Genomic DNA, 22,100 nt, shown 5'->3' on the forward strand with positions numbered 1-22,100 from the left:
CAAGGGGCTACGTTACCTTGTAGGATACATTGCCATATAATTTTGCCCCAGAAAATGATGCAGAGTCAGAAGTTGCTTGGCTTGTCCATCTATCTTCCGTGGCTTCAGGCACAAATGCCTTTAGATACTGTATCTGATGAAACAAACAAAGCAATTAATCTGAGGCATCAACCCGAGGCATCAGAAACGAAGGCTACCTCGTTTTTAACGTCCATCCGTAGCCCAGCGAAGCAAAGAGTCTACGGACACCGGCGAACGCGAGACACCTACGGAAAACCGAGGAAGCGGCACCGGTATTTTCAGTTTTTCCCAGGGATTTTTCCACCTTTAGGGGAAGCTCCTTCCTGAAATTCATCACTGCAAGGGCTGCGCCCGCCTGATTTCCTCCTGCTCCCTCCCCGCACAATAGCTCTCCCCGAGCCTAAGAGGAAGCCAAGGAGCCGGGATTTTTTTTTAAAAGAAGGGAAAATATTTCATCATGGGTTTAATTTCTTCCCCTTCCACTTAAAAGCCAAGGCTCTAACTGCCCATCCCGGCGGTTAAGCCTTATATCAGATTTACCCTTTTATTTTCACTTATTTCATTTATCCCGTATCTTTTTCACTCTCTTCTTGCTCCTTTGGAGGGATCCTACCCATCTCCTCAAACCCTAACGGCTATTTTTTTTAACGGATTGGCTGGAAATACTCCAATTCGCACCATTTTTCTCTTCTCTTCCCCAAGACGAGGATGCTGAGGCTCTCTCCCCCGCCCTGCGGTTACGTTACGGCTCCTCTCATACGTTATCGCCCCACCCGCGTGTCAAAATATCACCCAAAAATCAGAAAACGGCAATTTTGAACCGTTGCTCGGCCCGTCCCGATGGGCCAAGGGCTTGCAGCCCAGCTCGACCTAAAGGCGAGCGCGCCCTCGCCCCAACTCAGCCCTGGCCTCTCGCCAGAAATACGGATATCGCGGGAAAAACCTACAATTATTGGTACGGAGAATCTGGGAGAGGGAAGAGAAACGTCGGGGGGTTCAGAGAAACGGGGTTTGATGGAGCTGTGCCGCCTCTGCCGGTAAAAATCGGCAGCGAGCTGGGAAGGAAGAGCTGCAGGGTGGAGAACGTAAAGCCAGGCTTTACCGCACAGCGAGGTCTGGCCCGTAAAGCCAATCTGGAGCACGGACTGCACTACGGACGCTAGGTTAGGCCTTTCTTAAGCTGTAACGTGCTACGGGTGGGATTTCTTAAGCTAATCTGCGGTCTAGATTAGAAATCTGGTCAGGATTAGATTAGATGAGATGTCTAATCTGTATTTGAGATTGTGCTATAGATGGTGCTGCGTTGGGGTTTTCTTAATCTATAGATTAAGATGGTGTTTAATTCGTGTTAAATTCGTGTTAAAGATTAAGATGGTGTTAAATTCGGGGCTTTTACTCTAATCTCTATTATATAGATTTAGATTAGATATCTTATATACTATATATATAAAATATATATATTTAGATTAGATATAGATTAATCTATATTATAGATTAGATTAAGATTATATAGCTATATTATACATTAGATAGAAATCGATATTATAGATTAGATAGAAATCTGTATTATAGATTAGAAATCTAATCTCGATTAGATTAGAGATCTAATCCATACTCTAGATTGTGCTACAGACGGTGCTACGTTTGGGTTTTCTTAATCTATAGATTAAGATGGTGTTAAATTTGGGTTTTCTTAATCGAATCTAGATTATAGATTAGAAATCTAAATTGTTAGATTAGAAATCTAATCTCTATTAGATTAGAAATCTAATCAGTATTACAGGTTGTGCTATAGATGGTACTATGTTCAGGTTTTCTTAATCTGTAGATTAAGATGGTGTTAAATTCAGGTTTTCTTAATCAAATCTAGATTATAGATTCAAAATCTATATTATAAATTAGAAATCTAATCTAGTTTAGTTTAGTTTAGAAATCTAATCTGTATTCTAGACTGTGCTATAGATGGTGCTGTGTTCGGGTTTTCTTAATCTATAGATTAAGATGGTGTTTAATTCGGGTTTTCTTAATCAAGTCTAGATTATAGATTAGAAATCTAATTTATTAGATCAGAAATCTAACCTGTATTAGAGATTGTGCTATAGGTAGTGCTACGCTTGGGTTTTCTTACCCTAACGTAGCAGCGCTTTAATCTCGCCTCTTAAAAGCTTCAGAAAATAATGAGTGAGAAGAAAATAATTAATCTGTAGATTAACGATAGCCGCGGGTAGCACCATCTCGTGACGCGGTGACCGCAAGCCTTCGTTAACCTCACCGGTAAGAGCCAGACCGACGCGCCCCGCGCCAGACCTTCCCGTTCGGCCGAAGCCGACGCCGTTATTCACGGCAAGGTGGGGAAAAATCCGGAGAAACGCTTACTTCATTCCCGCCGTTAACGCTTACGCGCTTCGTTAGGTAAAGGTAGAAACGAGACGCGGGAGGACGGAGCTCGCCGGGACGGTATCTGGCGCGGGGAGGCTCGAGTTCACCGGCGCCGCGCTCCCTGGATCCACGTGATTTTAAGGCCGCCTGCCAACAAAAATCCTGTTTTTTTTCCCCCTGAGGAAGAGGCGGGAAGGGAAAGGGCTGTAATGCGGAGCGGGAGCCGGCAGAGGGAACCGCCAGGCCAGGAGGAGGCCAAGAACCGCTCCTTCTTCCACCCCGACGCTGAGCTGGGGGAGATGGGGGGGAGCAGAGAGGACATCGGGGGGGAAAAAATGGAGAAACGGGTCTGGAAAAGTCACCGGGTTGATGGGATAAAAGGGAAGGCGGCCACGGGTCCGGAGGAGGAGGTGAGCAGAGACAGGGACCGGCCACGGCAGAGGAATCACAAGGGAATAAATTTGAGGGCTTTGCGGGGCGCGAGGCGGCGGTCGGGACGCAGAAGGAAGAGGAAGGCCCGGCTCTGCGCGGGACAAAACGAAGCGTCGCCGAAAACCCAGCCCGCCCGAGCGGCGACGGGGGCAAAGCCCGAAGAGGGGGGTGCCGAGGATGGAGGAAGGCAACGGGTCCGAGAGTGACGGAGCACAGCTCCATGGTGGGCGCGTTCCGTTTGGGAATATTTTCCAGGTGAAAAGGAGGAGAAATGAATAACCGGGGACACACGGCGGGCTGTCGCAGCACCAGCCTCCGGAAAATCATCCTAAGGGGGGGAAAAATATCTCCTAACGACTTGAAGAGGGCGGCACAAGCAAGGAAACCATCGCAAAATGCTGGTTTTGATGCAGGAAGATGGATTATTTCAGGCTGGCTGGAAAAGGCAGATGTTTGAGACTGGAATAAGAGGCAGATGCGCAGGAGCAGAGCCGCCGGAAAAGAAACCGCGCCGAGGATTCGCTTGATCGGGGACGTATCCGGCTGAAGACGACTCTACCGCCCACCTCAGCGGAGCGACCGACGGAGATGCTCCGAGATCGGAAGACGAGAGCGGCTGCGTTCGCAAGAAGCCGCCCTCAATGCTCCTCCTCTCTTGCCTCAGCTTAAATAAAAACATTAAAATAGAAATCTTTAAAAAAAGCCCTGAGAAATGAGCGTTATCAAGCGATAAAGTGATTTTATAGGTTTTTTTTTTTTAAAAAGAGTTACTTTGAGGTTATCTACCCGTCCTGGACAGCGCCTGGAAGGTGAACTGCTGAAGTAAAAAACAGATTTTAATGTATTTTGAGTTGGTGATGTTTAACTAAAGATATTAAACGCAACTATTTCTATCGCGCAGGCAGCCGGCCGCAAGTTACAGCGACGTTTGCGGCGCTGGATCCACCCGCAGCAACTTTAATTCCAAGAAAACAGAAATACTTAAATCCCGCTTTTAGAACACGCACGAGGTTTAGGACGCCCAAGGAGCAAAACGAAGGCGGTCTCGCCGGACCGCAGCACGTGCAAGGAGAAGCTGGGACAGGCGTGAGCGTGGATTATCGACTGAATTTAATCTTAAACCCGGTTTTTGCTCTGATAACCGGAGCTTATCGCCGCTGCTCTGCTCTCCGCGCTAACCAGGCGTGCACGCGTGCTCCAAAATCGGCGCGATTTGGTGGGTAAAAAGCGAAATTAGCTTATAAAAACGTAACAGAAAAAGCATCGCACCTGAATAAATACTAAAAATGAAGCGATCCGCGTGTTTTCGTGCTCTGGAGGGAGATGATCCGCTCTCCGCGGGTTATCGGGAAGCGATCGGCGAGTATGAAGCGAACGGGATTTACGTCGCGCCCCGGTTTCGGGCTGACCGTCTCCCTTCTGTGAATCTCTCGAGGCACTCGCCCCGATTCACTCTGCCCGCAGCGGCGCAGCCTGAAGACAGCTTTGCGACCCTTGGCAGCAGGCGAAAGCTGCGTTTGAAAGGGAAAATAAAGCCGTAGGTTTCTTCGGCGGGAGCGCAGGAGGAGGGAAGGACGGGAATTTGGTTTGGAAAGGTAAATCCGAGCCCCGAAATCCAAGCCGGGGTGGTACGGCGGGTATCGCTTGACTGACGCGGGCTCCTTCGATGACCCGCTTGGTCGGTGAGGGAAAGGCCGTGGATGCTGGACTTTAGTAAAGCCTTTGGCATCGTTTCCCACAGCGTTTTCCTGGAGAAACCGGCTGCTCGTGGCGTGGACGAGCGAACGCTTCGCTGCGTAAGAAACCGGCTGGGCCCAAGGAGTCGTGGTGAACGGAGTTAAATCCAGTGGGCAGCTGGTCACCAGTGGCGTCCCCAGGGCTCCGTACTGGGGCCAGCTCCGTTTAACGCCGTTATCGATGATGGAGTCAATGGCGAGGGGATTCGTGCCCCCGAGGTTTGCGGGAGCGTTGGGCTGCGAGGGCAGGGAGGCTCTGCCCTGGGGCCGGGCCGGGCCGCAGCCGCGGACCCGGGGCCAGCACGGCTCAGCGCCGGGAACTGCGCGTGGTCCCACCGACCCCCGGCCACGCTGCGGGCGCGGGGAGGAGGCGGAGGCGTGGGGACGGGGACCCTCGGTGGCTCCCTGGTGGCCCCAGCTGGGTGTCCCTGAGCACGGGCATCCCATGGGGACAGGGACCCTCAGTGCCACCCCATGTCCCTGCACAGCATCCTTGGGTACCAGATGGGGACAGGGACCCTCGGTGCCACCCCATGTCCCCAACTGGGCATCCCATGGGGACAGGGACCCCCAGTGCCACCAGGATGTCCCCAGCTGGGTGTCCCCAAGCACGGGCAGCCCACGGGGCCGGCCTGCGCCCGCACAACATCCTTGGCCACCCGCTGGTGTCGGGGACCCCCGGTGACGCCGGGGGGGGGATGCAGTGGCTGGGAAGCTCCTGGTGGAAGAGGAGCTGGGGGTGGCGGTCGGCAGGCGGCTGGATGGGAGCCGGCGGCGTGCCCAGGTGGCCAAAGGGGCCACCAGCATCCTGGCTTGTGTCGGGAGCAGCGTGGCCAGCGGGCCGGGGAAGGGATCGTCCCCCTGGGGGGGCCGCCCCCGGGACGCCGTGTTCAGCGTTGGGCCCCCAGCTCCAAGGAGGAGGCGGAGGGGCTGGAGCGCGGCCGGAGAAGGGCAGCGAGGCCGGGGAAGGGGCTGGGGCGGAGGGGAAGGGGCTGGGGGGCCGGGGAGGAGCGGCCGGGGGAGCCGGGGGGGCTCCGCCTGGGGCGGGGGAGGCCGAGGGGAGCCCTGGGCGCTCTCCCCGGCTGCCTGAAGGGAGGCTGAGGCCGGGGGGGTCGGGCTCTTTGCCCACCCAGCAGCGACAGGAGAAGGAACAGGTCCTGGATGGGACCTGGGATGAGGTGGGATCTCGGGAAGGATTCCTGCGCCCAAAGGGCTGTCGAGCGCCGGCCCAGGCTGCCCAGGGCAGGGGCTGAGTCCCCGCCCGGGGGGGAGCTCAAAGCCCTGCGGACGCGGCGCTCGGGGACCCGCTTTGTGGCGGCCTCGGCAGCGCGGGGTTAACGTTGGACTCGATGCTCTGAAAGCTCTTTTCCAACCGAAACGAGTCTATGAAAAGCGCAGAGCGATGAAACATGAAACTGAAATTCATGGTTACATTGCATCATTCCGGATCCCACCCCAGGATTTATAACCTAGAAATAGCCTGGAAAAGGCGGCCGGGCTGGAAAAGGCGGCCGCTGGGAAGAGTAACTGGCCCATCTGCGGTGGCCAGCACCGGCTTTGATTCTGAGCCTGCCGAGGCGGGGATCAACGCGTGCGGCGGCCGCCCCGTCCCTTCGACGGGCGAAAGGGAAGGGCGAGAGGCGACGTTAACAGCTAACGGCGCATTGAACGCTTCCCAGCCTCCAAATTCTTAGTTTAAGACTTAATTAACGACGGTTTAGCCTGTTTTAGTTGATGTCTCCGGTGAACGCTGCTGGGAAAATGCAAATTTGGAGATCTCCTGACACGAGACGGGGACGTTCAGCTGCTGTTGTTAAAATTGCACCGGGAGCGTTCCCGGCCTCCAGCCCAGCACGTGCTGCTCCCTGCGGGAGTAATTTCCCAACAAAATGACCTCGCCACTTCAAGTTTCATCTGAAAACGCCCAAGAAGGCGTTTGCTTCCAGCTCCCGTGTTATTAAGCGTTACTTTTGTTTGCATGCACGTAGCGCGATGAATACGGGGGCGGACCGAAGAGCAGTATTTGCTCCTCAAGACCTGCTTGGTATCGGTTTAAAACGATGTTTAAATCCCAGCTCAAAGAGTTTCCCCTCTCCATCATCCTCGCTTTCAGGAGACGCAGCTCAAAGTCGCAACCGGAGCCAGAAAACCCACGCGAGGGGAAAATTCCCACCCCAAATTCAGGCGGGGTGGGATAAAACAAATCCCCCCCCCCCGTCCCCGAAACTCACCGGCGGCGCGAGGAGAACACGCCGCGTCCCCGAGCTTCCCCGCGGGCGGTGGTGACGGTTTAACGAAGGTGAAGTCGGGAAGACCCAAAGCGGGAAAGGATTTTTGCTATCGATGTATCTACACATGAGCAGCGGGGATTAATTAGTCGGAAATTAAGGCGGCGGCGGTGTGTCTGCACTGGAAAACACTCGGTTTTTAATCGGATAAAGGAAAAATAGAGCCCTCGGACGGCTGCAAAAGTAAAAGCCCTGCAGATAGAGGAGGGAAACTGAGGTAAGAAAAGGAATAAGACAAGATCCAAGAGATTTTCCAAGGAGGAAAATACAAAACGAGCTTTTTTCCCAAGCCACTGATCTATTAAAAAATCAAAAATCCTACACTTCCTACAGGGGAAAGAACATGCAAGCTGGGTTTATGATTATTTTTGGAAAAGGTGGTTACATTTTTATTAAAAGAGAAGATAAAAAGAGATCGTTGAGATCCTCTCGACTCCGCTAAGGGCCGGGAGCGTCATTTTAAGTGTGAAACAGGGACGAGGAGGTGGCAGCTGTTCCCATAATCCACGTTTCCAACCGTTTTCTCTCCAGGCTCAGTTTTGCTGGCACACCAAGTCAGCAGAAACCACCTACAGGCGGCCACGTGCGAGAACGCACCCTCTAAAATACCTTTGATTAATTAGAGACTCAACGGGAACCTCGTTCCCATCCATCATTATTAACATAATTTAGGAACAGCTTGGAAAACCCAACGGAGGAGGGTGCAGAGTTTGACTTTATTCCACGGCGCTCAGGCGGAGACGGCGATGGAGACCGATGATAACGCCTTACCCGCCGTCTGCTCCCTCTCCCGCGCCGCTGCCATTATTTTGGGGGGAAAATAAAGCCGCGGGGGTGTTGGAGAGGATCCTTTCTTTGCGAGATGCCGGCCTGAGCTCGGCACTTCGGCACGACTCCGCCGGACAGCGTGCAGCGGGATACAAAATGCGAATTTTTCTGAGTATCAAAGCTGTTGGAGCAGATTTATGCTGTATTAATTGAATATTTCAGGCTTTGGCTACTGGGCTTATACAGCAATATATAATTTTTTTCTTCCGGGTACCTGCAACACAAGACCAAGCGCTTCGGAAACGTTCCCGGTGCCGTTGAAAGGCGCTGGATGCTGCAGGGGATGCGTGGAATCCGCGGGATGGCGTCTCCCATCCAAACCCCGTTGCAGATCCGAGCCAGGACGAGGGGAAGCAGCCACCCTGAATCAGACACCCACATTTAGCGGGGCTGGGGTTTTTTGGGGCGAATCATCCGAAAAAGAGACGCCCCAAGTGGCGCAAACGTCGGTGTATAAAAGGAGAGAGGGGAAATCCCACCTCGGTATCTCCCTTTACGTATTAAGGTGTAGAAATCGGTGCTGTTATTTAAATATCCATTAATAAATATGGAAACTTTACTCTTGCCTTAAACTCTGCCTTTTTTTTTTTTTTCCCCTCCTCCCACTTTGCTCTCCTGGCCAAACCGCTCCAGCTCCTTCCCCTCGCCATTTCTTCTTGAAACTCCTCAACGAAAACGGCACAAGAATCCCAAGACAGGATACAGACCATTTAAAAACTAAAATATCCCCAAATATCAGAGGGGATCGGAAGGTTGAGCCGCCCGCGAGCCCTCCCCCGAGCCGCAGGGGAGGCAGCGTCCCTGCAGCCCTCGACGCCGTTGCCCTTCGGCAGCGATTTCTGCGAGAAACGCGACGTTTCGCCCCGTCAAATCCAAGGTCGAAGGCTCAAGCTCGACCAGGCTCCTACAGAAACTCCCTCGGCCCGGTCGAGCGACCCTCAGCTTCAAACTTTATTTTCTTTCTTTATTCCTACCTGACCAGCGCAGAAATTACTTCGCCGCTGCCGTAAATGAATTTCTTGACATCCAAAGGAAGAGAATTTGCAACCCTTACGCCCACGGCGTCGCTCCCCACCTCTGTGCTCTTGGCATTTTGATTTCCACTTTAGTTTTTAACCGTTCCCTGCAGAAAGGGGACGGTGAAATCCTCCCTCGGCGGCTTGCGGGGGGATTTTTTGGGAGCTGTCGTAACCCTTCGTGCTTCGATGGCGCCTCGGCTCTCAAAAAAAACCCGCTCGTCGTTAATTCGCGTTCACCGCTCCGTTTTAGCGACGCAATCCCGTGCCTGGGGAAGCGCACAGGGGATTTACTCCTCCATCTGACCGATTGCAGCAGCCGGGGAGCGCGGGCGTCCGTGGCACCGGCCAGACGGCGTCGCCTGGATCCCATCCAAGCCTCGCGCCGCCGGCGGCATCCCGAAATCCTCGCTCCCGTGCCGACGGGGACGCCGACCTCCGCGGCCGCGCGGGTGTTATCCCGGCTCCTTTTTGCGTCCCGCGGGATGAGTTGGGGGTCAGATGTTGAATTCTGCGATCGCTTGGGTCCGCTCTGCACCCTAAATCCAGCGGGTTTCACACGCCAGGAGAGTTTTATTTATTCCCGTGCCTGAAACCACGGGGTTTCCCTCTGCTTTTTAGGACGTCTATGCAAGAAAAACCACCTTTACTTAAGGTTATTTCATTGTCCCCGCTGTTTTTTGGGGGGAGCAGCTCTTTCTAGGCTCGTTTTCCACGGCTCCAAGGAAAAAAGACAACGTCGAAGTGGAATCTGAGCAGTTTTATACCTTAAACAGCCGCAGACCCGTGCGGTTTTGCACAACTCCCACCTGCTTAACAGCCAACAAAACCCATCTACGCCGTGAAGATTTCGCCGCATTTCAAGGAGCGCAGAGTAATCAGCTCTTATTGACGACTCCCTTACAATATTATTACAAAACTACTGAGCGCAAAGTTAGTCCTTATTAAGCAGCAGGAGACGTTCGGTTTTCTGCAGCGTCAGGGTTTTACGCATCATTTTACCGCAGATGTTGGAGGACGACGGGTGTGTAAGCCAGCACATAAATTATTTGAAACTTAAAAGTAGCTGGCGTTTGGTTCAGCCTCCCGGTTTTAAGGCAGCTTTTAAGTCTCGGTGAATATTTTCTCGGCTTTCTCCCCCGCCTCAGCAGTTACATATTTGAGTTTACAACTCCGACAGATCCTCTTGGCACCCACGGGCAGTTTCCAAGATAACTCTGGGCGAGATCCATTTCTGCTGAAAAAATGAATGATCCCAGCACCCAAAAAAACACCTGTGAAGGGTGATTTCTACCAAATGTTAGGCTAGACTTAAGGGATGAAGAGCCGCTGCCTTAACCCTGAACTGTCCCCATCCAGCGGGATCAATGGAGACGTCCCCGGCACCACCGAGGGACAGGACCCCTGTCCCAGATCTGGAGGTGAATTTAGGTCCCACCACCGCTCTACGACGCCGTCCAAGGCCGTTGCCTGCCCAGCCTCCTGTAAGCTCGACACCGTGTCCTCACCTGCGAGGTCCACGGTGGAGCAGATGTCCACCCCGCAGCCTGTGGTGAAGACCACGGTGCAGATGTCCACCCTGCAGCCTGTGGAGGTCCACGGTGGAGTGGGTGTCCACCCTGCAGCCTATGGTGAAGACCACAGTGGAGCGGGTGTCCACCCTGCAAGCCCATGGAGGTCCACGGTGGAGCAGATGCCCACCCCGCAGCCTGTGGTGAAGACCACAGTGGAGCAGGTTGTCCCCCTGCAGCCTGTGGAGGTCCACGGTGGAGCAGATGTCCACAGCGCAGCCCCCAGAAATCTGCAGTGGAGCAGACATCCACCCTGCAAGCCCGTGGAGGTCCGCGGTGGAGCAGACGTCCACCCTGCAAGCCCGTGGAGGTCCGCGGTGGAGCAGACGTCCACCCTGCAAGCCCGTGGAGGACCCCACGTGAGAGCACGTGGATGTGGCTGAAGGAGGCCGTGACCTCATGGAGAAAAGCCCGCACTGGAGCAGGTTTGCTGGCAGGACTTGTGACCCCGTGGGGGACCCACGCTGGAGCAGGGGAGGAGCGTGAGGAGTCCTCCCTCTGAGGAGGAAGCAGCAGCAGAGACAGCGTGCGATGAACTGACCGCAACCCCCATTCCCCGTCCCCCTGCGCCGCTGGCGGGGAGGAGATGGGGAAATCGGGAGTGAAGCTGAGCCCGGGAAGAAGGGAGGGGTGGGGGGAAGGGGGTTTCAAACTTGGTTTTATTCCTCATTATCCTTCTCTGACCTTTGATTGGCAATAAATCAAATTAATTTCCCCAAGTTGAGTTTGTTTTGCCCATGACGGCGATTGCTGAGTGATCTCCCTGTCCTCAGCTCGACCCACGAGCCCTTCCTCGTATTTCTTCTCCCACCCCGCCCGGTTGAGGAGGGGAGCGATGGAGCGGCTGGGTGGGCACCCGGCATCCAGCCAAGGCCAACCCACCACAACCCTATCCACTGGGATCAACGGTGACGGCCCCGGCACCACCGAGCGACGGGTCCTCTGTCCCCCAGCCCAAGATCTAGAGGTGCGGACTTAAGGTCCCACCACCGCTCTACGACGCCGTCCAAGCTTGGCACCACGTCCTCACCTTCCGGCGCATCCCAAACTGCCACCGGCTCCCGTTACGGCAGACGGACGGTGCCAAAGGCTACGGATTTGCACGTCGACGCATCTCACCGTAGCTGCCGCGTGAGTAAAGTCCAAACTAGTTGGCTGCCAGTTATCTTCATAGTTAAGACAAGTCTGAGCCTTCCCCCAAACATCTATTTCAAGACAGCGGCACCCACCATCGTTATCCCAAACTCAATTCCAGCAATCCCCAGAGCACCCGGTGGACGGAGAAGACGGCAGAACCTGGGTGTAGGTGACTATACAACTCGGAAAAGTCATGGCGGAGAAATGCATCTGTTTTAAGTCAGAAAAATGACATTTTTTAACCCGTTCTACTATCGGTTTTCAACTATCGTGCCAGACTTAAGCATCCTATAGGCACGACCCCAGCGTGAGGCTGTTTCCACCCTTGCAGTTTGAGAACAAAAAAGGATCCGATGCCCGCTCTCTGCTCCAGCCTAATACTTGCGAGAGCTGCTCTTTTCCTGGAAAGATGAAGGTTTTTTTCCTCCCATTTTACTTCTTGCTGTCCACTAACAGAAAACCCTCCAAGGTCAAGGCATTCCTAGAGCAGCCGGATATTTAAAATCCCACCCGAGACTGCAGAAAGCTGATGGCTCATCGTGTCTGGGCTGAGTCTGTAGCCATACACACCTTGGAAATTATTATTATTGGAGATAATAAATCTCCAATCTTGCCAAAATATTCAGATGTCACAAAGCTAACCAAACACTTTTAAAGCCGAAACCATGAAAAACCAGTAGTTGTGTATTTGCGGTGATTTTCCCCATTTATTACCAAGTCTTTTAGGGCAAACTACGAGAAACAAAACACGTTTAAAAGAGCCAATTCTGGGTAAAGGCACCAAAACCCATCACATTTGTGTCCTATTTTCCTCAGCTGGAAGCAGGCTCCCAAAAACACCCAACTGAGCACAAAGTGGCCAAATTCGGACTCGGTGGCAGCCGTGGGAGACCACCGGGACTCGCTCAAAGCGTTGGCCGAGGGGCATGGGAGATACAGCTACCCGCGTACGTCAGGGGGAGCAAAAAACCTTGGGTCTGATATTCTTAAATACCAGAGAAATACACCGAGAGACAGAAAACTCTGAATTATTTCACGTATGTGAAGCTTCTCCCTGACCTCGCGCTCTCACCTCAGCTCTCCGCTGTTTCTGCCTCGTATTTTCCCTGCCGGAATCAGCTCCCCGGGTAAAGCGGATTTAAATTCGGCATCTAACGTAGTATCAGGACAATCAAGTTCGATCCAGCCTTAACGAAGCTGAAGGTTCACGTAACCCCGTCTCTACTCACTCGCGCCGGCAAACGCCTATCGATAAATCCGGCAAATCCAGGGATGCGTTCGCTGCGGCTCGTACGAGGTTTACTCAATCCAAAGCACACGAGAAGACAACGAGCGCGGCTCATCCCCGACTGTAATTAATTCCTGCAGTCCCGCTTTACATCACCTTCCCTCCGGTGACACCCCCAAAAGAGACACTGCTGCCCCCCAAACAAGCCGCACCCCGTAAATCACGCACTTATCGGCACAGGAGTAAAATTCCGGATAATTACCTGAAATCGGAGTTGACCCTTCGAGGTGTTTGGTGGTTCTTCACCAGCTGAATCCTCTGACCTTCATTTTTGAAGCTACTATTGAAAGAAAGATCTGTAAGGAAAAGAAACACGGGTTAATTCAGAATTACAGCCAAAAAAACCACCGCTAGCTTTTATCCTTTGCCTTTTTCCTCTCCAGATTCCTGGTTTTATTTGTCGGTAACGATACGTATGAGATGGAAAACCAGGAACCCTTGATGATGAAAAGCATCGCCACGCAGATGCGGCTGGGTGAAGGGATCCAAGCCAACGGTCCAGACCGTCATCCAAAGCCTGCGCGCTTTGGAATTTAAATATACTGAGAGAAATGATTTAATTTGAGCTAGCCAACCCGATAAATCTCTTTTTGAGAGCTCCAATAAGCCCAACTCCATTCCCTTGTGTTAAGCTTTCCCCAAACAAGAAAAAACAACCTGCAGATTACTCAAATAGGTCTTTCCAGCCCAGAAAAGTCCTTTAAGCCGGTTCCAATACCTGGGTTTAACCCAACGCCTGGGACCGCTGCCCAGCTTTAGGCATCTCAAAGCCTGGCTTAGCAGCTTACGAGAGGTTTTGAACCCATCGGCAGCCCTAACGCAAGACCAGCACCAGCTCACGCTCCGTCTTTTCACAGAAATTACCTAAAAAAAAAAGCTTCAAACGCGAGATTTAAGCTCCTGCTGCAAAGGCGATCTCTAGGAAGACGACCGTAACCACAACCAACGCCTCTTCACCATCGCTTGCGCTCGTGAAACACCCACCACGCCTCCGGAGCCAGCTCGCCGTATATTAGAGCCAATAAATACATGAAACGATTTCGAGAAAGTCTTTAATTTCATTTTCAGGGGTAGGACAGACCACAAAGGATACGGGAGACGCAACGCTTCTTCCCCCAACAAAAGGAATTCAGCACATAGTAACGCATACAAAAGCCAAGAGGTCAAAGAAGGACCGGCTTAACAGCTCCGACTAACTTTAGGCTTAGCCCTAGCAAGCGGGCGTGGAAAATTTAGCTAAAGGAAAGCAAGACTCACCTGCCCGTGGGCGAGAAATGCTGAAGGTTGAAAGGGATGTCTGGAGGTCTCCTGCTCGCAGCAGGACTGACTTCCGAAGCTCAGCCAGGTCGCTCAGGGCTTCGTCACACCGCGGCAATTACCGCCAGCTTTTAATTGACATTTTAGTGCTGGTTTTTCAGAGGTTCAGCTGATCGCACGACTGCCAGACTCACTCTTTACTCACAGTTTGCTACCGGTTCGGCTTCCTAACAAAGTCCACCCCGGGGGAAGGCGGACAGCAAGGCAGCTGGAAGGAGAAACGACGAACCAAACGCTGCGCCCAGGCCAAACGAGCTCATTAAATCCTCACACCGCCATTTCTGCTCGCTCGGAGACGACCCGGCAGCTCCCCGCAGGAGGTAAATCCACCCAAAGCGTGAAACGCCCAGCGGCGGCGCGTGTTTCTGCCTACCTACGGCTGCTGCCACAACTCGTGGTCCCTTCCGGCCACTTCTGGTTCTTTTTAGTGATTATAAACCTTAAAAAAATGCCTAATTCCATTCGCATTGCTGTTTCACAAGTATCTCCATTAACAGACCTGCTCCACGGATGCCACAAATTACAATTATATCACTAACCACACTTATCTGATAACATAAACCAGATGAAATCTCAAATACGGGTGGTTTTTTTTCTCGCAAATGCTATTTTTTTTCCACCTAGTGACAGCCGCAGCCTCAAACCGATGAAGAAAGGACTTGTTTTCATCTCTGGTTTCCAAAGATCAACGTCAGAAGCTTGGAGGAAGAGGTCATTTGCTTAAAATATATTTTTTAAAGAATATAATTTACCTTCTGCGTGTTCAGGGGCTTTTAAATTTCCTTGGGGGGGGGGGAGGGATAACTCCGAAGAGCAACTCTTCCTTCAGCAGCAGAATTCACCAGTTTCCTACAAAAACACTCCCATAGTATTTAAATAAATAAATATTGAACTAAATAAATCAATACTTTCAGTCTTCTTCAAAAAATCAACGCGATTTGACCGCTGCGGCACCAGTAACTGAAGTTTTCAGGCTTGTTCATCTCCTAGTAAGGTTTGCAACTACAAAACCAAACTAAAAATCAGTGATTTACAAGGTTTATGTCAGCGATTTTTGCTTCCCCCCCCCCCAATCAGGATAAATCTGAAGGAGCAGGGATCGGTTAGAGGCCGGCAATCGCGCTAACTCGGGGGGGAAACGTTTCAACCCTGATTAACGCGGGAATTTAAGTCAAGACTTGACGAGTACGGGGCGTAAGGGACGTCATAAAAAACCCAGGAAGAGGGAAAATAAGGATTTTTCCCTAAAGAAAGGGAAACAAACGCTGTGATACCAGCAAACAATTCACGTAGTATCTGGAAATAGGGTTACGTTATGAAAATGTTCGTCTTAAAGCTGGACTAATCACCTTATAACGAATTATCCCTTAATTGAAAAGCTTGGGAGAACAGCTAGAATACATTTACTCCGATTTACCTGGAAAATCAGAGGCAAAATTAGGATTTAGCAGGTACTTTGCTTCAAAAAAGTGGGTTTTAACTCAAAAAGGTTGGCATTTGTAATCGCGGTGTTGTTAAATTCCAAAGTTTTCCTACAAATTCACTTTTCCCATCAGATCCTGACTTTTTCATACCGAATTAGCGAAAACCAAGGCATCGTACAAACACCCTGGTCGCCTGCTCTTCAGAAAGAGGCATTTGGGTATTAAAAAATCACAAAACTTGGCATTTTTAAGGAGAAGAACACCCATTCTGCAGCACCCCGGGGTTTCAGGTGCCGCTTTCTCGCCCAACGAAACCAACCGCATGCTGCGGACCTCTAATTTCCGCGAGAGCGAAGACTAACGACGCGTGCCAAACGAGTTACGGCCATTCCCGGTGCTCTTCCACACCAGAAAAATCCCATCGTATTTAATCACCTCCACAACCAACGAACACACACGAGATTTTATACTCAGAGCAAGTACATACGCATAACGTGATTAACCTTAATCTTCCCAGTGGCCCAGCTTTACTCAACAAAATCATTTTACTGAAGCATTCTTGCGTTTTCCACTGAAATTCACCCTTAATATTCCCCCAAATTTTCCAGCCGCACGCTTCCTAACGAGGAACCTGCTAATATTGGCCCTAGAAATCATTTAAGTGTTTCTCCTCACCTGGAAGCTCCCATTTCAAGATGATTTCGCTCCTAGAAATCCATCGAGATCCCATTTATGTTCCCTTAATGAGGAAAAACGCCTGGGAGAAGGCGAGACAGCGCTCACCCGGCACAGAGAAGAGCTTCAAACTCTCGTAGGAAAGCAAAAAACCTTTGCAGCCACTCCAAGGTGATAAATACGGTGGCAAAAAGGCAGATTTAGGTCTCGCCAAGGCTCGCCTTGGATCTGCAGAGCAGGCAAGGTCTTGGGTCTCTCCCACCGATGTCTCCACCTCCGACGTCCATTCTGGGACAGCTCTCCAAGCTCCATGGCCCCCCAAACCTCTCAGGTTTGGCTTAACCTCAGACGAATCCTCACGTCGAGGTTTCTACGCTCTTTCTTCACTTCTGGAGAGTCCTGAACTTCTCATCGTGTCATCAAAAAGGCTTGAAGAGAAGCAGGAGACCCTCAAAAAGATGTCGCGTTCCAGCCAGTGCGCTGCGTCCAGCCTGGAGACCGTTCTTTACCTCTCCACTTTGAGTCTCTTCTCCATTTAAGAGGCCGAGCCATCATCAGCTGAGAGGAGGTCACCACCAAGAGACAGCCCAGGCTTCAACGTCTCCCCTCCGTGGGACAGATCAGCTCCGGCTCGATGCACAAGGCCATCAGGCTCCGCGCTCGCCAAAAAAAAATCGACGCCGAGAGCGGATATCTTGCCAAAACCCACTTATTTTTGTCTGGGGAATCCTATCTCCATGAAGGCTGTTGAAGCAAACGAAGGCTGCGCTCTGCAGGGTTCATCTAGCTCCGGGACAAAAAGACAATTTAGTTGAAAACAGTCACAAGACTCAATATTTTCCACGTGTTGCGGTTGGATTTTCCTCACCTCAAGTCACCTCTAACACAGAAGCGATGCTCTACCACCAAGATCCCCTGCTAGGATTTCAAAGCTTGTATAAATCAGCATTAAAACCTCAATTTCCCAGCAAATCGGGTGGGGAAAACCCACCCAAAACAAGCCCGAAAGTCAGCACATGCGTCCAAGAAAACGTGCATCTCCATTTGTGGTCGTCACCGCAAAATCAATTCCGAGGTTGTCTTGGGTCCAAAGATTTGTGCGGGTACAGAAAACGGCGCCAGGAAGCACCACGGAGTCCGGTGGCCACCGATTTCTTCCGGCAAGCGCCCTCTGATTTTTTTAAGAGCCACGACAGCCCGCGCAGCTCTGCCATAACGCAGCGGGAAGCCGAATTTCAGTTCCATACATACGTACGTACCTCTTCTATACGTTTTCTCAGCTTGCAGCCACACGTTTTATCTCCCGCGACTCGGCGTCGGGCTATCTCAGCCCTCCAGATCTGAATTAATTCATCCACCTAACACTTCCAAACCAGATTTTTCTATTAATTAATGCTTCCCAACTTCTCGCACGGAGCCTTTTCCCCCCCTTAATAGTCGCGGTTTCTATTCCAAGCACAATTTCTTTCGACTTTAGCGCTCCTCTAACAACGCCCCGAGTTTGACGCTTGACTGGGAAGCGGCGCCCGAGCGACCTTTGGTCCAAGAGCCCTTCCCAACACCGCAAACAAAGGAAAGGAAAATATTGAATTTGATCCAGGAATTGAATCCAAAAGCCTCGGTACGAGACGGTTTGTTCGTAGAGTTGCTGCTGAATCGCTCCCGGACGCTGACTGAACGAGAAGAGTTGACTTCAGGGAAAATAAAACCCAATTTCGCTCAATATACCTCTTTTTGCTCCTTTTTTTAACTCCGCGACCAGGCTGTTCTGTACCGAAAACAGCCACCGCGCCGATAAAGATACGAGCGTACACGGGCGCCATCCGATTGCGCAACTCGAAAGCGGCCTTATCTCTCCGTTTGCGTTCATAAAGCCCGTAAACACCGAACGAGAAGCGACGTAGAAGGAAACGGGGAGGATTTAACTCAAAACATCGCTGTCGCAGTCCAGGCCGCTCACTCTCACGCTGTTTTGCGGTCAGGGAAATAAAAAACCAAGCACTTTCGGTACCTGATTCTCCCGGATTTCTGAATTTCCACATCAGCATCCAAAGCCAAGGGCGGCCGCAGACCCAGACGCGACCCCAGGGACGTTCTTTTGATGATCCAAAGTCCGAGTCCGTACGTTGGATATTGCTTGCCAACGGCAGCCTGGGCTGAAGCCAAGGATAAGGCTTTTCCTAGGAAAAGCTAGTAAAAGAGCGGATAATAAAACAAAATCAGGAGTTACCGGCGTTTTGGATGCCGGGCAAGGTCTTCCTCCTCCTTACCCTCACCTCAGACTCCTCCTGTGTTCCCAGACCTTCGTCAGACGCCAGCACTAAACAATTTTTAAGCCTTTAAACAAATCCGTGCCTGGATGGAGCCTGAACAGGAGCGAACGTGCACCAAATCGCGCCTATAATTCCTGTTCTAGGATACTCAGACCTGCGTAACAACAAACAGCTGCCAAAACCACAGTTGCATTCAACGTAATGCTCCAGTGGCAGCCCCAAATACACCGCAGCCTTTTTATTTTGGGGTAAAATCCGCAATTTTCCACGGCAGGAGAACCTTAATACCTCTGCAAGAGTTGCTCTGATTTTAAGGCAAGAAAATCTACAGAAAAATCAGCTCTTTTTAGCAAAACCAACAGGAAAGGAGGAGAAACGTGAGCAGGTTGGTCGCTCGTCAAACTGGTCTGCTTCTCCGAGCGGAGGATTTCTGATGTTTAAGGGAGGGGAGGACACGGATGAGCGATATCCCACAACCAGAGTCAGAGGCGAAGTTAAAACTGTTGTGAAACCCGGCAGAACCTCCGCAAAAATCAACATTTTTGGTCATATAGGCAATGTCGTAGGTCATTACAGGGGAAATAATAAGTATGTTAGTCCATGTTGGGCAAATATAGATATCCGATACGCCATACAAGGCAAATCCAATACATGCAGCCAAGAATTTGGTTTAAAATAAGTGGGAAACGTAACACAAGATACATTTTTCAGAAAGTATTTTGCTTAAATTTCTCCTGCTTTTAGTGCTCCATGATTTCCTCTATACCCTACAGGTAAATTCCCATTTGTATCAGCACATTACCTAGCCCTAATATCAGATTTTCCCCACTTTTCCAGCGAGTTACGTACAGAATCTTGAAATTTTTGCAGAAAAGATGAAATTTCTCATTCTTGAGACGAACGGAACAAACTTCACCCCATCCCATCCGGCAGGAGCAGAATTTAAAATTCATAACGTAGATTTAATAGAGAGTAAACTGCTTAAACGTGCTAGGTATGAGATTCAATTCAGGTCATCGACCAGCTTACGCGCTGCAAGCGCGTATTAGCGCTCCGCAGCCTGGAAAGAGTTTTCCAACAAAACCAATTTAGCCTCAAATCCTTTAATTAGCGGTTGGAGAAGCGGAGTATCCAGCTACGGAGATCCGCAGGTTCAAAGCGGGATTAAAGCCGCGGGGATGGGAGAACGTTGCGGGGTTTCCTGGCCAGGAGCTGCAGGTCGATGAGGTTTTTGCCTTGAGAACTAAGCAGTTTGTATCTGAAAAGGGTTTGTGCCCCCAAAATTGGCCTCCCCCAACCCAAATCAGAGCCCAGCTCCCTCCAATCATCCTAAGCCTTGAATTTGTTTTAATATCGCAGCTACCAAAGAGCTCAAAAGCCAGCAAAGTTTATCTAAGATCAATTCAGGGCCTCAAGCAACCGGAGTCGGAGCTTCAAAGCTCGACCACGGAGTGGAAATCACAAATACAGCTCAGGAAATCTCCGACGAACGAGCAGACAAAGCAATTCGAAAGCAACTCAGCTACCTGACGCTTTTCCCAAACGAGTATTTTATCCGGCGTAGAGTCGCGCTGCGCCTCGGAAACGTGTTCTGGACCCACGGCTCGGAGTCGGGAACGATCCCACTGCCGTCTCAACTCTTTTCTTTCAAGGATTAAGCAGCTAAAACCAAGGTGTGAAAGGAAAACCAGATGCAAATACTCAGAAGGAGTGTGTCAAAAAAGCAGAGAGGTGGTTTTATAGTCAAATTTCCGTCTGGTCAAGAGACTCACAGGCTAACCGACGCTAGAAATTAGCCCCTTCCGTTCTCTGAATTGCAGAGACAGCCTTGAAAGACCTGAAAAATCACAAGTTTACACAGTATTAGCAGCTGCTGGTTTTGTTATTAGAACAAGCCCGATACGGAGCCGTTAGCGGAGCGGGACTTTCTCTCCCTCCCCACCCTCGGCACGCTCAGCCACCACCAGAAGTTATCTTTAGTGCGAGGCTGCAGCCAGAAAAGCCCATTTTAACTCTGTTAATCGAGAATTCGGCACCGACGACTCGCAGAGTCGAGCGTACGAAGCCACCGCATTTTATAAACCACGTAAAAATTAATTCCAGAGATTACAGCCAGCCCAATCGACACCAACCTCAACGTTTATCCAGGAGGGAAGACATTTCGTGCAGCAAGAGGCCGCGGTGCCGGTAGCGTGACTAAGGCCCGGATAAGTCGGGCGACGCAACGTGGAGAGCGCGTTTCTACTCCCACTTCGATTAAAATGGGAAGGAGCGACTCGGCAGCGAAGAAAACGCGGTGATCCGCTTCGGGGTCAGCGTGCCCCAAGCACGAGGTGCTGTTAGAGGAGAGCTGCGGCTGCAAGAGAGCTCCGAGCTGCTGGCTAATTAAATAGGGATTTTTAGAAAGTCGTCAGGCTAACGAGCCACTCAGTAAATCACTCCGTCGCCGACAATAAAATAAGCTTTCCTCGGCGAGGCGGGGAAGGACGGGTTCTCCTGGGTCCGCTCCGATTTGCGGGGAGATTTCTCGGCATCAGGATGCTCCTGCTAATCCTTACCAGGGAGTAAATTACTCATTTCAGCCTAAATTAGCTCGTAGGTGAGGTCAGGCAACTCGCAAAAGCCCCGAGCTCCCGTTAACTGCGCTGAGGAACGTCAGCAACCTCCCCGAGATCTCAAGCTCAGCTCCTGCAGGTCTGGGTTCGACCGCGGTCACCCCGTCCGCGGAGCAGCCTGATCTTCTGACCGCCCGAACGAACGCCGGGAATACTCCGGGGTGCAATATCCAGGCAGTTTTGGGGGTCGTAAAGCGATTTCTTAACGTGGAGCGGCCACGCGGGAGCGCATCAAACATCTCCCATCCCATCACCAGGAAAAAAGAGAGTGACCCTTGGCAAATCCATCCTCCACGCTTCCAGAACACACTCGGGAACGCTGTGTGCCTTCCTACCTTGAGTCTCTTGATAAATTGTTAAGCCATAGAGAGCTTATCAACCTCCTTAAGCTTAGTTTTAAGAGAAAAAGAGTTAAACCTAAGCTCTTGAAGGATGCCTCCACGTATTTTATGAATAACCAGGCTTAAAATGAACACCTAAAGGACAATTTCCTTCCAAAAAAGTCAGGTTGACCATAAGGATTATGAACCTATATTCAAATGCCGAGTCTAAAATAATCGCACCTTTAGGCCAGGCTTTTTTAGAAGGACATTTTGGGCTCCAAACCTTTCAAAACTCAGCCTTGCTTTGCCCCGTAAGCTCTAGCTGCACGCACGTTCCTCCTCAGCCCGCGGCTGTAGATACCGATTGCCCACAACGGCTCGGCATCGCGTTTTTCAGGTGCTATCAATAGTCCGCAAGAACACGGGGCTCCCGAATAGCCGCCTTTCCCGGAGAAACCTAACTGGAAGCTGAGGTAAGAAAGGATAAGCCAAGGTCAGACCAAAAATAGCCACTAAAAAAAAAGAGAAGGCAAAACAAAAGCGTTTTCCAAATGTGAAAACTGCAGTGCCCTTAAGGAGTTAAATCTGTCCTGAGACATAGAAAAAAAAACGTATTCAAACCAGTAGGGTAGTGAAACCAGTTAAAAGCAAAGCTACTAGGCTCAGAAGAGGACTTTAGATCACACCTAAGACCTACAAGTCATTCTGGGTCCTGTTAAGAGCAGTATCTGTTAAGCAAACACCAATTTTACTAACCCTTATGGAGCTGCACAGCGC

At 51.0% G+C, this 22,100-nt stretch overlaps 1 protein-coding gene across 11 annotated transcripts in view; it reads right to left on the reverse strand.

The window, feature by feature from the left end:
- The window catches only part of BRD4 (bromodomain containing 4), an 84,739-nt gene that overhangs the window by 51,051 nt on the left and 11,588 nt on the right, over positions 1 to 22,100 (reverse strand). For 5 of the 11 annotated variants that reach the window (XR_014230538.1, XM_082334031.1, XM_082334022.1 and 2 more), the window contains one exon: positions 12,899 to 12,992. Coding sequence is in view for 5 of the 11 variants with exons in the window: in XM_082334028.1 (XP_082190154.1) it covers positions 17 to 36 (20 nt within the window). In the remaining 6 variants the exon portion in view is untranslated. Of the gene's footprint in view, positions 1 to 16; positions 134 to 2,397; positions 2,548 to 12,480; positions 12,622 to 12,898; positions 12,993 to 18,123; positions 18,145 to 22,100 lie in introns of those variants that run through there. The other 6 variants (XM_082334026.1, XM_082334027.1, XM_082334028.1 and 3 more) reach the window with 5 other exon arrangements.

Source organism: Platalea leucorodia, assembly GCF_965183815.1.
Source record: "Platalea leucorodia genome assembly, chromosome: 29".
Classification (NCBI taxonomy): Eukaryota; Metazoa; Chordata; class Aves; order Pelecaniformes; family Threskiornithidae; genus Platalea; species Platalea leucorodia.